This window comes from Gymnogyps californianus, unplaced genomic scaffold (genome assembly GCF_018139145.2).
Source record: "Gymnogyps californianus isolate 813 unplaced genomic scaffold, ASM1813914v2 HiC_scaffold_120, whole genome shotgun sequence".
In the NCBI taxonomy this organism is placed as follows: domain Eukaryota; kingdom Metazoa; phylum Chordata; class Aves; order Accipitriformes; family Cathartidae; genus Gymnogyps; species Gymnogyps californianus.
This window is the reverse complement of record NW_026114001.1, coordinates 72209-87867: the sequence shown is the minus strand read 5'-3', so window position 1 is coordinate 87867 and position 15659 is coordinate 72209. Positions and strand designations below refer to the sequence as shown.

General features: G+C 42.6%; 1 protein-coding gene across 1 annotated transcript in view; it reads right to left on the bottom strand.

Annotated features, from left to right (window-relative positions):
- Positions 1-1251: 1251 nt before the first annotated feature.
- LOC127027993 (dual specificity protein phosphatase CDC14C-like) overlaps positions 1252-15659 on the bottom strand; it is a 68446-nt gene continuing 54038 nt past the window's right edge. Inside the window, 7 exon segments of the mRNA XM_050913827.1 lie at positions 1252-1356; positions 3286-3439; positions 3571-3709; positions 6039-6269; positions 6632-6719; positions 7688-7750; positions 9717-9783. Of these exon segments, the coding sequence (XP_050769784.1) occupies positions 1252-1356; positions 3286-3439; positions 3571-3709; positions 6039-6269; positions 6632-6719; positions 7688-7750; positions 9717-9783 (847 nt within the window).

Below are 15659 nucleotides of genomic sequence, written 5' to 3'. Positions count from 1 at the left end.
CTATCAGCCATTCTCTTTATGGATTTAGGAAAAATAATTCTCCAAGGAAGAGGAAAACAAACAAAGCTAAAGATTTTTCTTTCAACTCTTCTGAAATAGCTGACCTTACTTCAAAAACAAGTACATACCTTATTTCAGCCAAACACACACTACCACACAGAGTGACATTCTTCCATTTTTATACTACCATAGTAAGGACAAGGGAATGTTTGTGATTAAACTGAAAGTACAGAATTCAGAAACACTGTAGGAACTTTTAGAGCATAGAGCAGTGGAATCAAAAAACAAAACAGAAAACTCAAAGTTGAGTGATACAGTTCTTTATATAAGCTCTCCTGCCTCATTAACACTCACCAAGCCTTCAGAGAAATGACGAATCACAGAATCATAGAATGGTTTGGGCTGGAAGGGACCTTTAAAGGTCATCTAGTTCCATCCCTCCTGCAATGAGCAGGGACATCTTTCACTAGATCAGGTCGCTCAAAGCCCCATCCAACCTGACCTTGAATGTTTCCAGGGATGGGGCATCTACCACCTCTCTGGGCAACCTGTTCCAGTGTTTCACCACCCTCATCGTAAAAAATTTCTTCCTTATGTCCAATCCAAAACTACTCTCTTTCAGTTTAAAACCGTTAGCCCTTGTCCTATCACTACAGGCCCTGGTAAAAAGTCTGTCCCCATCTTTCTTATAAGCCCCCTTTATATATTGAAAGGCCGCAATAAGGTCTCCCCAGAGACTTCTCTTCTCCAGGCTGAACAACCCCAACTCTCTCAGCCTTTCCTCATAGGAGAGGTGTTCCAGCCCCCTGATCGTTTTCGTGGCCCTTCTCTGGACCCGCTCCAACAGGTCCATGTCTTTCTTGTACTGGGGGCCCCAGAGCTGGATGCAGTACTCCAGGTGGGGTCTCACCAGAGCAGAGGGGCAGAATCACCTCCCTCGACCTGCTGGCCACGCTTCTTTTGATGCAGCCCAGGATATGGTTGGCTTTCTGGGCTGCGAGCGCACATTGCCAGCTCATGTCCAGCTTTTCATCCACCAGTACCCCCAAGTCCTTCTCTGCAGGGCTGCTCTCAATCCCTTCATCCCCCAGTCTGTATTGATATTGGGGATTGCCCCGACCCAGGTGCAGGACCTCATGCTTGTTTTAAATGAGTGAAAATAGACTTGCCAACAAACTTTGGGGGACTAAGAGAAGTATGCATGAAGAAGGGATAAAAATATTTCTGGCATTTAAACATCCAGAAACTGACTTACATTAGCAGAGATGCAGTTGTAGCTTTTGCCTGCCTTCTACTTTTCAGAGCACAAAGCTTATCACCTTATGTTACACAGTTTGTAAGATCTTCATCACTGTACTGGATAAAGGGAGGGGGATAAACTAAGAAATAAAATATATACACTTAGGCATTTAATACTTAACCTCATTTTAAATCTTAAAATCAGAATGATCTCAACAGGAAAAGTTTGCCAGCATAAAATCAAAGGAAATTCACTTGCATAAATACAGTTCCGTTTCCTGTTAGCTGCTGTTTTTAAAGCTGCAAACCATTAAGTGATATCATGAAGTATATGCATTGGAATGTGTGGTGGGTTGACCCTGGCCGGATGCCAGGTGCCCACCAAAGCTGCTCTATCACTCCCCCTCCTCAGCTGGACAGGGGAGAAAATAAAACGAAAGGCTCATGGGTTGAGATAAGGACAGGGAGATCACTCACCAATTACCATCATGGGCAAAACAGACTCGACTTGGGGAAATATTAGTTTAATTTATTACTAGTCAAATCAGAGTAGGATAATGAGAAATAAAACCAAATCTTAAAACACCTTCCCCCCCACCCCTCCCTTCTTCCCAGGCTTAACTTCACTCCTGAATTCTCTACCTTCTCCCCCCCGAGCGGCGCAGGGGGACGGGGAATGGGGGTTTGGGTCAGTTCATCACACGTTGTTTCTGCCGCTCCTTCCTCCTCAGGGGGAGGACTCCTCACGCTCTTCCCCTGCTCCAGCATGGGGTCCCTCCCACGGGAGACAGTCCTCCACAAACTTCTCCAATGTGAGTCCTTCCCACGGGCTACAGTTCTTCACAAACTGCTCCAGCATGGGTCCCATCCACGGGGTGCAGTCCTTCAGGAACAGACTGCTCCAGCGTGGGTCCCCCGTGGGGTCACAAGTCCTGCCAGCAAACCTGCTTCAGCGTGGGCTCCTCTCTCCACGGGGCCACGGGTCTGCAGGTCCTGCCAGGAGCCTGCTCCAGCACAGGCTTCCCACAGGGTCACAGCCTCCTTTGGGCATCCACCTGCTCTGGCGTGGGGTCCTCCACAGGCTGCAGGTGGATATCTGCTCCACCATTAACCTCCATGGGCTGCAGGCGGACAGCCTGCCTCACCATGGTCTTCACCATGGTCTGCAGGGGAATCTCTCTGCTCCAGCGCCTGGAGCACCTCCTCCCCCTCCTTCTTCACTGACCTTGGTGTCTGCAGAGTTGTTTCTCTCACATCTTCTCACTCCGCTCTCTCTGGCTGCAACTGCTACTCCCCTGTAACTTCTTTTCCCTTTCTTAAATATGTTATCCCAGAGGCGCTACCACTGTTGCTGATTGGCTCGGCCTTGGCCAGCGGCGGGTCCGTCTTGGAGCCTGCTGGCATTAACTTTATCGGACATAGGGGAAGCTTCTAGCAGCTTCTCACAGAAGCCACCCCTGTAGCCCCCCCCCCCGCTACCAAAACCTTGCCACGCAAACCCAATACAGAATGTTATCTACCTTTAAATTATTGGAAACATATCCTAAACCTATGCTTAGGTACAGCACAATCTTCACTCAACTACAGTATTTCCTTCCTCTATTTACCTTTTTAAAACAGCACTACCAGTTTTGTATTTTTTTTTTAAAGGCAGCATCAAAAAGTATTACAGAAGCTGCAATTACTTAGAAACTAAAAAGAACAATAAACCTCCATCATGTCCCCCAAAATGCACACAGTAATAATGTAACAGACAATCCAAAATACAATCACAGCATTTTTGATTGCAAATTGTGTGTTTTTTCTTGTTCTAATATCTACCTAATTAGAAGATCAAAGTATAATAAGGATGCTCCTACTTTACCTGTGTATTGCACTTCATCTTTCATACATACTGTCCATACTTTTTTAGCCCCCAAATCTCTTGGTACAAAAAGGGAACATACAAGAAGAATCTGATAACTTAGTTTTATTTTACCCACAGGTTTTTTCAGAACCTCAACAGCAGTTGTAACTTTTAGAACAGCACAATGTTTGGATGGTTACCAGCGCAATGTCCTTTTGGATGGTTCTCCTGTTTTTTGCATGATTAATTGGAATATCATCTACTCTTGACAGGATTCTTGTTACAGCAATGTTATGGTTTCCCTTCAACTTTACAGGGAAAATATCTCCCTCTGTCCAAAGTTCTATCTGTTTCCTATCATGATGGGGGGGGAATGACCACACAAAGCAACAAATAAACACCAAAGATGATGAAGAATACAATAAAAGAAGAAAAAGACATCTAGATCTATTTTCAAAATTATTTATTCTAGTCAATTTACTTACTCCATCAGGAAGCGTTGTTGTAGTCTGATCACTGAACCAGGTCTGTTTATTCTAATCCAGGCAATAGTTTCAGCAGCTGTCATCTGATAATGCTTCATAATGTAACAGGCTATAAGTGTGCCAGTTCGCCCAAGACCAGCTGTGTAAGATAAGAGAATGGCTTCTTTTATATACCCATTTTTATCTGGAATCTGCTGTAGCTACAGACATTGTTACTTGGACAAATAGTTAACTGCCTAGTTTATTAAACCTGTAACTGGTCAAACTGGATACATACAATTTACCTTTTGAAAATTTTTTTCCCATATACAAGGTTACTAACACATTGTTCACATGCTTTTTTGAGCGAGGTGACCTTCCAGAGCCAGCTACTTGACAAATATATATATAATATGAGAATCTTTTTATGCATAGTTGTGACTGGTACCCCCTGCTCCCAACCCCTGGTAATATGGTTAGCATGACTAACGCCATTTTATAAGGCAAGCAGCCATTCTCTGTGACTGAGCAAGTCACATATTCATTCCCTTTCCCTCATTATCAGGCCCTGAAGGTCCTGTGAATCAAGTAGACAAACCAAACAGATTTCTTCTCCCCCTCCCTACTGGCCTCAAGATTCCTGGGCGCCAGGCCGATTACTCCCTTCCTTACTGGCCTTGAAGGTCCCAGGCACCCGGCCAACCAGATGTTGTTGACCCCGTCACAGAACAGGGAAGCGTAGCAGCACACAGAGCACTGTCTATAAAATCAAGCAGTTACAAGTCCTAAATGGGGAACTTGGACCAGAACTGCTGCTGGACAGTGAGACCCGTGAATCCCTGGTGGCCAGGGACGCCTCCACTGTCGTCTGCTTCCTCTGAGGATTGAGTGACTTGTATTCTTTTATTTATTTTATTTATTTTTTGAGTCTAGATTATTATTATTGTTATATTGATACAGCAAACCATGTATTAAGATCCGACCCGATCTGCAGAGGGTCCAGGTGATTAGAAATCATAAATTAAGTTAGGGTCTAGGTGATTAGAAATTATAAATTAAGCTGTATTATAAATTCTGTATTACGCTGCTTATAAATTGTACTACTGATTCCGCTTGTAGAAATTCTGTGCCATTCTAATCATAAATTCTGTGCTATAATAATCATAATATCCTGTTAAGAAAATAAAGCTTTAATTGTAACTACAATTAGTGCCATCATCATTCTGCCAAGGATCCCTAAAAGAACCTGTCTGTCCCCTCAGTGTTGGGTGACAATAGTATAAAACAGCTGCCTCTCTCAAAAATTCTCAAAGCACTTCAATTCTAAATTGATCATAAGTTGTACTAAAACAGTTGCTCTTCCAATTCCTCCTCTAACTAATCTCTTTTGTTAGCTCTCAAGGAAGCGCTAAATTTTGCAATAAGCAAGTCTTGGCACTAGCCAAAACAGGCAAAGAGTACTCCTAACTGAGAAACCTTCTTTGAAAGGGCCTGAGGAACAGTTCCATTTATCTTGGCAAACATGAGAAGGAAAGGAAAATAGCTCCAGCTCAGGTGCTCCTCTCGATCATTTGCTGTAAATGCCAAGCTACACATCGCTATCTCTCATTTAAGAACTGACTGCTGAACACCAGTGTAAAAATCTTCAATATAGTCCAATAGCCAAGACAAGCACACAGCACTTTCCATGCCTTCCCAGCTTAAATAATCAGCAGCAGTATTCTATGCTTTCTGAAGAGGTAATATCAGGTAGAGGATCATAAGGTAGTCTAAGCAATGTTAGCATGACCAACATCTGAATGAAAACAAAACACTTGCATCACTGCTACCTGATATTCAGGTGCTATCAATTAAGCAATATGCCTTACTTCCCAACAGTCAAGTAGCTGTTTTAACCAATTTTTCCATTTCACAGTATAATCTTGTTAAACATGCAGCAAGTAACTGGCAGATCCGGGGGGGGGAAAAAAAAAAAAAAAAAAAAAAAAAAAAAATCAGTCTTTGCAGGACCCAGGCAAATGCTTTAAGAAAAGGCCTTCCTCCTTCACTCAGTGTTATATGGTACACTACTGAGGCAGAGTTGATGGGGAACAAATGGAGTGTGACAGACTATTAAAGATGGTGTGGAAGGGGAGCTGTATTAGCATGTTGCAGGCAACTTTATTTCTAGTATTTCCCATTTTGAATGCTTGACACTGTAATGTGAAAGCATCAAAGTGCTAACACTTTCTAGCAGAAAGAACTGCTAATATTGGCAAGCTCACTTTTCCCAACCTCATTACTGGAAATCGCTGAAAAAATTTTGCTGGAACTTAAAAAAAAAAAGTAAAAAATGAAATGCAGAACAAAAGCATGGAAAGAATTTGTCCAGAAAAGTTGCACTTTGGCAGAGTTGTTAATAACTAGAAATAATCAAATTATAGTGCAAAATATCTCAGGAACTGTAACTATAAGCATCACCTGTAATATAAATTGTTTGCACACTATACCTTTGCAATGAATGGCTATAACACCTTCAGCACTTTCACAAATATTTAGAAATGTTTTAACTATAGTATCACTAGGAATGCTTCCATCAGCAAAGAAGAGGTCATAATGCTCAAATCCAGCATCTGTAAATCGTTTGGCATCATACAGTTTTTTGTTGAGGCGTATTATAGTGGTGACCTTATGTTTCTTGAAGTATGGGAAATAAGCCTCTGGAGCATGGTGCAGACAGCCTATTTGGAAAAAAAAATAAAAGAATAAGTTTCAAACTGCAGAAATATGTGAAGACTAAAAAAAAAAAAAAAGAGAGAGAGAGAGATGAAAAAACACTTTCAAAATAAAACTCATGTTCAACATGCAGAAATTGACTAACCAAAAATGGAATTTTAACATAATTGCCTAGTTCAGATACAACTAAACCAAGCATTAAAATTTTACTGTCAGTGTTCTTATAAAAGAAAAAGAGCCAAGGAAAAAAAAAAAACAAAACAAACCACCACAGTTTGAGGAACAATTTTTAAAGTTTGTTCTTACTGATAACAATCAACTAGGAAAGCAGTGGGCTTGTGTCTCCCACCTCCTTTTTTAAGCATACCATTTTCAACTTTACTTCTTGAATGAGGTCCACTGAAGGCAATGCATTTGTTTGGTATTATCCAGTTAAAATCTCCATTTTCTGCTCTCTGTCAAGAGAAAATCCTTTGTTTATCATTACCCCTGTATTTTCAGACTTTTCCTTATTATTTCAAAATACATGCTAGATAGAAGTGATGTATGTTTTTTGCCAAAGGAAGTGTGTTAATAGCCTGCTTTTTGTTTCATCAGGAGAATGCCAGATGCTCTCAACCTCACTCTTCTTGCCTATATTCTCCTCTTTCTAAATTACAGTTTTAGAGCAATGCAACTTCATCTAAAGAGCAACTTCTATTTTTAAAATTTTTTATAGGTTTCAAAATTGAGCTTGGCCTTACCTCTGTCCACTATTTAAATAATAATTTTTTAGATTCTAAAAATACATAATTTTCTCTTTACAGATAACTGGCAGTTTTGCATTTGTGAGACTGTACATAGTCAAGTTTTGTAGTTCTTTATCTACACGTTAGTTTCCCATGTCCCAAAATGAATTTTATAGGCTTGAGTTTTCCAGACCTCTTTTTTTTCTTTACCTCAAAGAGTGTTATTATACCATTGTCATCTGTTCATAGATGTATACTTTAATTGCTTTCCAAAAGCCAACTAAACATAGACTTGTATGTCCTCAAGTTTCTCATCAAGATTGCTCAGGAATATGCATGACCTATAAGAAGTGGCTGAGGCACAAATTCCCTCTCCACCATCACCTTCCAGGGATTTAATAAAAATGTGGAAAAAAAAAATTTATTTCCCTTTTGGTTTCTGCAACATCCACTCTCCCCCGCTTTTGAGCTTGACTATGCTTACATCTGAATTTTAATTCTCTCTGACCACACACCTATATTTAACAATCAAAGCTTAAAGAGACAAAACAGAACACAGAAATGGAACCTTACACTAAAAACACCAACCACCCCCCACCCCCCCAAACTCAAACTCACATATCATAAAACAACCATTACATAAACCAAGCATTAATAACAGCAAACAAATCAGAAGATGGATACTGAATGCTTACCTCATAATACGCATATTCATTTTTGTCAAATGCATCAAAATCAAGGAAAGCATACTGCAAAGCCTAAAATTCAGAATACAGCTTTTAACAAAGATAGTATCCTCTCAATGAGGACAGTTTTATCACTCTTAGGTTACTGAAAGCCCCATAATACTTGTTCTACTGTTTCAAAGAAATTTTTCCATTCTTGGGGGGGGGGGGGGGAGAGAAAGAAAAAGAGGATCAACTCAGTCCTGGTTTAAAACAGATTTGAGAATTTTAATATAACTGAGGGTAAACAAGGAAGCCCCCTCTTTTTCTGTTTTAATTTAATCATTAGAAAATTATAGACTACAGAAATATTCAGTCTTTTTGATACTGCTAACAGTACAGAGCACCAAAGAGAAAAATAGCTGGCAAAAAAATAACCATTTAAATTACGAGTATATTCTAAACTCTACATTCAAGGATTACAAATATTTTTGGTGCATGAACACTATTCTCTGTCATTACAATTCTAATATCTTCATTGATTTTAAATTGGCTGCAGATAGTCTGTCCACAATCCTAAACAGACATTATGAGGCATCAGGGACTGGGCTAATTATCCACAGCCATTATTTGAAAACATTTGGGCAACTGGCAGTTTGCCCACTTGATAAATCAGGGAGCATAGACACAGACGATCCCATATCCCCAGATATTTTAAATACTACATTCTAATCTCTTTTGCTGCATAACCTTTTGTGGTTGCTGTTCATGGGTACTGACAAGAACGGCAATTCACCACTCTTGTCAGATTAGTGGCCAATGTCAACTCCTTGTTTAAAAATCTTCTCTAGTTGATTATATAAGGTATCAGTCGACTTCTGTGGATGCCATATCTAGGAGTTCTGTTACAATGCATAATGCATAACAAGCTAGGCAAAAATCAGAAAATCTGCTACTGTACAGCTCTAATTGTCCCTAGCTTCTGTCGCAAAAGTGATTTGGGACATTAGGGTAGAATTACAAAAGGTTTATCTCATGATCATGAGACTTCCCCCTCCATAAGGGAAGGAAGGTATCCATAGGGATTTTCTAGGAGTTTATATACAGCTTGAAATAAAATGCTAAGCATAATCATCCAATAGTACACTGACACACTTTAGTCCTCTCCAATCACATTGAGTTCCTTTGAAGTATTCTTATGTTGTGCTGACCATGCAGTCTGGCCCTTAACACATGACCTTCTGAGGTCCAGATGTTCCCCTTTGCTTGCCAAACACAAGTTATAGTTTATTCTTCTTCTCCTTAGGGCATCCTGCTCACTTCCCTTCTCACCATTGTTATCTGGCAGTCTAGGCTCAGCAGTTAACCCTTTCATCACTGTCCTGGTTTCGGCTGGGATAGAGTTAATTTTCTTCTTAGTAGCTGGTACAGTGCTGGGTTTTGGATTTAGTGTGAGAATAATGTTGATAACACTCTGATGTTTTAGTTGTTGCTAAGTAGCACTTATCTTAAGCCAAGGACTTTTCAGTTTCCCATGCTCTGCCAGCAAGCAGGTGTGCAAGAAGCTGGGAGGGAGCAGAGCCAGGGCAGCTGACCTGAACTAGCCAAAGGGGTATTCCATACCATGGAACGTCATGCCCAGTATATAAACAGGGGGGAGTTGGCCAGGAGGGGTGGATCGCTGCTTGGGCATCAGTCAGCAGGTGGTAAGCAATTGCATTGTGCATCACTTGTCTTTCCTTGGGTGTTATTTCTTTTTTTTTTTTGTTATATTCCTTTTCATTACTATTATTATTATATTATTCTTAGTTAGTAGTGTATTTTATTTTACTTTAGTTATTAAACTGTTCTTATCTCAACCTGCGAGTTTTACCTTTTTTTTCCTCCTCCCCATCCCACTGGGAGGGGGGAGGGGGAAGTGGCTGTGTGGTGCTTAGTTGCTGGCTGGGGTTAAACCACGACAGTCACACTTCCTAAGCTGCCTTTTTTTGCTGGACCATATTTACTCCACCTTTTGCAATTAAAAAAAAGTAAAATAAAAAAAAATAGTTTTACTAACCTTGTTTATTGCATGAAAACAGTCCAGCAACGTCAGATGAAAACTACAAGTACCAAATGAAGCATCCCTGTAACACATGTTTTCAGGTCCAAAACTGTAAAATTTTCCCATTTGAATGCAAGTCAAAGCAATTAAAGTTATTTCTCTAAAAAAAACTGTAAAAGATGATTACTTCAAAATAATTACTATAATAGCAAAATAATTACATCAAATGATTACTCCATTTCCCCCATCTTGCAGCTTATAATAACAAAACATAAAATAAGTTAACAGATAAGCCAAGACTAAGCTTACTCCAGTTATACTTCTCAGTAAAACTGACATGTTCAATTTTTAATGTTAATAAATGACAAATATTTGAAAAAATAACAAAAACTCTTTCTGGCAAAAAGTAATGCCTAAATGAATATCATGTTATAGCATACACTCTTAAAACATTTTCTTTTGAAGTACACTTTCAAAAACGTTTTCATGCCTTAAACTGTAATATACTGCAAGATATTTCCTCAGACCCCATTTAAAAGAAAAGAGATGCTGTGCACATACATTTTATATATGTGAACAGCATCTTCTTAATAAAACTGTCAAGATACACATTTGTGTAGCTATATTAAAAAACTTTCCTTCAGACACATAAAATAGGTTATGTTAAAAATGAGGAGAAACTGATTTTTGTTAAAGCCCTGTCTTTCAACTACTATTTCTTTAAACCCTCTTGATCCAAGAAAAGCATGTTGTGAAGCAATATGAGAGGAGTGAAGGAAAAAAAAGTATGAGAAACAACCTTGCAGACACCAAGGTCAGTGAAGAAGGAGGGGGAAGAGGTGTTCCAGGAACCAGACTAGAGATTCCCCTGCAGCCTGTGTGTGCTGGTTTTGACTGGTATAGAGTTAATTTTTTCCATATTAGCTTGTATGGGGCTATGTTTTGGATTTGTGCCGAAAACAGTCTTGTCATGGTTTAACCCCAGCCAGCAACTAAGCACCACGCAGCTGCTTCCCCCTCCCAGTGGGGTGAGGAGGAGGAAAGGAAAGAAAAAAAAAGTAAAACTCGTGGGTTGAGATAAGAACAGTTTAATAACTAAAGTAAAATATAATACTAACAATAGTAATAATGAAATATAATAATAATATTAATAATAATGATGAAAAGGAAAATAACAAAAAAAGGAGGGGGGGAAGGAAAAAAAAAGTGACACACAATGCAATTGCTCACCACCCGCTGACCAATGCCAGAGCCGCGATCCGCACTTCCTGGCCAACTCCCCCCTGTTTATATACTGGGCATGATGTTCCATGGTATGGAATACCCCTTTGGCTAGTTCAGGTCAGCTGTCCTGCCTATGCTCCCTCCCAGCTTCTTGCACACCTGCTTGCTGGCAGAGCATGGGAAACTGAAAAGTCCTTGGCTTAAGATAAGTGCTACTTAGCAACAACTAAAACATCAGAGTGTTATCAACATCATTCTCACACTAAATCCAAAACACAGCACTATACCAGCTACTAGGAAGAGAGTTAACTCTGTCCCAGCCGAAACCAGGACAATATCCACCCCTTATTCTATACCATTTACGTTATGCCCAGATCCCACACTTTCCAATACATTTCCAATTAATCACCATCACCTTTCCTGTCTTTTAATATATACACACAGATATCATTCCCGCGGTCTATGAGCCATCTCTACCAAATGTCTGTTGAGTTCATTCAGTCCATGACTTTGGGCTCCATCTGTCATAACAGTCTGTCTGGGCAGGAGGGATGATGCAAAGTCCGCTCAGTCGGCAGAACAGGATTGGGCTTCGGTGTGATGTGGCAGGCAGGTGACATTGGCCACAGCAGGAGGATGGTGTGTAGTGTTGGATTCTTGCATGCTGAAGTCAGTCCTGGTTCCATCGCTACTGCCCTTCACTCAGTTTTGTCAAAGTTCATTCTTCATTAATCTAAGTGATTCTTACTGTAATATAATTAATATAGCATATAACAATTATAATGATGATGACATACAGTGGCAGGATTATATAGCAATCAACATCATACAGTTTAATCTATTGGCTGTTCTCACCTAAAATCAAATCCCCTTGAGGCACACATCGGACTTCCCCATCCTTCCGCATCACCCACCAAGGGCACCCAGGTCCTTGAGCAAAAGCAATCCCACGAATGGGTTTGCCTTTGCCTGAGGCAGGAGTAACCCAGACTGTCTTCCCTAGCATATTTTTTATGTGCACTACAGGGACCTTATCCCCTTCTACAGTACGTAAAAGTTCTGATTGGGCAGGGCCAGTTCAATTGACAGATCCTCTAGTGTTGACTAACCAGGTGGCCTTTGCTAGATGTGTATCCCAATGTTTGAAGGTCCCACCACCCATTGCTCTCAATGTAGTCCTTAACAATCCATTGTATTGCTCGATTTTCCCTGAGGCTGGTGCATGATAGGGGATGTGATACACCCACTCAATGCCATGCTCTTTGGCCCAGGTGTCTATGAGATTGTTCCGGAAATGAGTCCCGTTGTCTGACTCAATTCTTTCTGGGGTGCCATGTCGCCATAAGATTTGCTTCTCAAGGCCCAGGATAGTGTTCCGGGCAGTGGCATGGGGCACGGGATATGTTTCCAGCCAGCTAGTGGTTGCTTCCACCATTGGAAGCACATGGCGCTTGCCTTGACGGGTCTGTGGGAGTGTGAAATAGTCAATCTGCCAGGCCTCTCCATATTTATTTTTCAGCCATCGTCCTCCATACCAAAGAGGCTTTAACCGCTTGGCTTGCTTAATTGCAGCGCATGTTTCACATTCATGGATAACCTGTGCGATAGTGTCCAGGGTCAGGTCCACCCCTCGATCATGAGCCCATCTATATGTTGCATCTCTTCCCTGATGGCCTGAGGTGTCGTGGGCCCACCGAGCCATAAAGAATTCACCCTTATGCTGCCAATCCAGATCTACCTGAGCTACTTCAATCCTAGCAGCCTTGTCTACCTGTTGGTTGTTTTGATGTTCTTCAGTGGCCCGACTCTTGGGTACATGGGCATCTACATGACGTACTTTCACAACCAGGTTCTCTAGCCGGGCAGCAATATCTTGCCACAATGCAGCAGCCCAGATGGGTTTACCTCTGCGTTGCCAGTTACTCTGCTTCCATTGCTGCAACCACCCCCACAGAGCATTGGCCACCATCCATGAGTCAGTATAGAGATAAAGTATTGGCCATTTTTCTTGTTCAGCAATGTCTAAAGCCAGCTGGATGGCTTTCACCTCTGCAAACTGACTCGATTCACCTTCTCCCTCCGCAGTTTCTGCGACTTGTCATGTGGGACTCCAGAGAGCAGCCTTCCACCTCCGATGCTTTCCTACAATGCGACAGGACCCATCAGTGAACAGGGCATATTGCCTCTCCTTTTCTGGCAGTTTATTATACAGTGGGGCCTCTTCAGCATGCATCACCTCCTCCTCTGGTGATATTCCAAAATCTTTGCCTTCTGGCCAGTCTGTGATCACTTCTAAAATTCCTGGGCGACTGGGGTTTCCTATTCGACTTCGTTGTGTGATCAGTGCAACCCACTTACTCCATGTAGCATCAGTTGCATGATGTGTACAAGGGACCGTCCCTTTGAACATCCAGCCCAGCACCGGCAGTCGGGGTGCTAAGAGGAGCTGTGTTTCAGTACCAACCACTTCTGAAGCAGCTCGAACTCCTTCATATGCTGCTAATATCTCCTTTTCAGTTGGAGTATAGCGGGCCTCAGATCCTCGATATCCCCGACTCCAAAACCCTAGAGGTCGACCTCGGGTCTCCCCTGGTGCTTTCTGCCAGAGACTCCAGGCAGGGCCATTCTCCCCGGCTGCAGTGTAGAGCACATTTTTAACATCTGGTCCTGCTCAGACTGGCCCAAGGGCTACTGCATGAACTATCTCCCATTTAATCTGTTCAAAGGCTTGTTGGTGCTCAGGGCCCCATTTAAAATCGTTCTTCTTCCGGGTCACTTGATAGAGAGGGCTTACAATCAGACTCTAATTTGGAATATGCATTCTCCAAAAACCTAGAACACCTAAGAAAGCTTGCGTTTCCTGTTTACTAGTTGGTGGAGACATAGCTGCTATTTTGTTGATCACATCCATTGGGATGTGACGACGTCCGTCTTGCCATTTTATTCCTAAAAACTGAATCTCCTGTGCGGGTCCCTTCACCTTACTCTGTTTTATGGCAAAACCGGCTTTCAGAAGGATTTGGATTATTTTCTTCCCTTTCTCAAAAACTTCTTCTGCTGTGTTGCCCCATATGATGATGTCATCAATGTACTGCAGGTGTTGTGGAGCTCCACCTTTTTCCAGTGCATTCTGGATTAGTCCATGGCAAATGGTGGGGCTGTGTTTCCACCCCTGGAGCAGTCGATCCCAGGTGTACTGGACACCCCTCCAAGTGAAAGCAAACTGTGGCCGGCACTCTGCTGCCAAAGGGATCGAGAAAAATGCATTAGCGGTATCACTTGTGGCATACCACTTGGCTGCTTTTGACTCCAGTTCCTACTGAAGTCCTTGGCTTAAGATAAGCGCTAGTTAGCAACAACTAAAACATCAGAGTGTTATCAACATCATTCTCACACTAAATCCAAAACACAGCACTGTACCAGCTACTAAGAAGAGAGTTAACTCTGTCCCAGCCAAAACCAGGACAATAATACAGGGATGTTTCAGTGTGTTGGGTTTGTGTAGCGGGGGAGGGGCTACAGGGGTGGCTCCTGTGAGAAGCTGCTAGAAGCTTCCCTGGCTCCTCAGACCCACCTCTGGCCAAGGCCGAGCCAATCAGCAACGGTGGTTGCGCCTCTGTGATAGCATATTTAAGAAAGGGAAAAAGAGTCCTAGGAGAGAGAGAGTAAGATAGAGGAAGGTAAAGACAACCTACAGTAAAAAAAAAAAAAAAAAAAAAAGGAGGAGGAGAGGAAGAAGAGGAGCTACAGTGAGGAGAGGAGTGGGATGTGAGAGAAACAACCATGCAGACACTGAGGTCAGTGAAGAAGGAGAGGGAGGAGGGGCGCCGGAGCAGAGATTCCCCTGCAGCCTGTGGTGAGATGGCAGGCTGTCCCCCTGCAGCCCATGGAGGGTTAACGGCGGAGCAGATATCCACCTGCAGCCCATGGAGGACCCCATGCTGGAGCATGTGGCTGGACCCGGAAAAGGCCGTGACTCTGTGGGAGAGCCCACGCTGGAGCAGTTCATGGAGGACTGCAGTGCGTGGAAAGGACTTGAGTTGGAGAAACTCATGGAGGGCTGACCCCCGTGAGAGGGACCCCACGCTGGAGCAGGGGAAGAGTGTGAGGAGTGTCGTCCATCGTCCCCCCCCAGGAGGAAGGAGCGGCAGAGACAATGTGGGATGAACTGGCCACAACCCCCATTCCTGCCCCCCTGCGCTGCTGTGGGGGGAAGGAGGTAGAGGAATCAGGAGCAAAGCTGAGCTTGGGAAGAAAGGAGGGGTGGGGGGAAGGTGTGTTTTTAAGATATGGTTCTATTTCTCATTATCCTACTCTGATTTGGTTGTTAACAAATTAAATTGATTTCTTTTTCCCCAAAATCGAGTCTGTTTTGCCTGTGACCATAAGTGGTGAGTGATCCCTCCCTGTCCTTGTCTTGACCCAGGAGCTTTTTTGCTGTATTTTCTCCTCCCCATCCCACCAGGGGGGAGGAGTGAGCGAGCAGCTGCGTGGTGCTTTGTGGCTGGCTAGGCTTAAACCATGATATTCAGTTATTGCTGAGCAGAGCTTACACAGAGTCAAGGCCTTTTCTGCTTCTCACACCACCCCACCAGTGAGTAGGCTGGGGGTGCACAGGAAATTGGGAGGGGACACAGCCGGGACAGCTGACCCCAACTGACCAAAGGGATATTCCATGCCATATGACATCGTGCTCAGCAATAAAACTAGGGGGGGAGGTTGATGGGAGGGCTG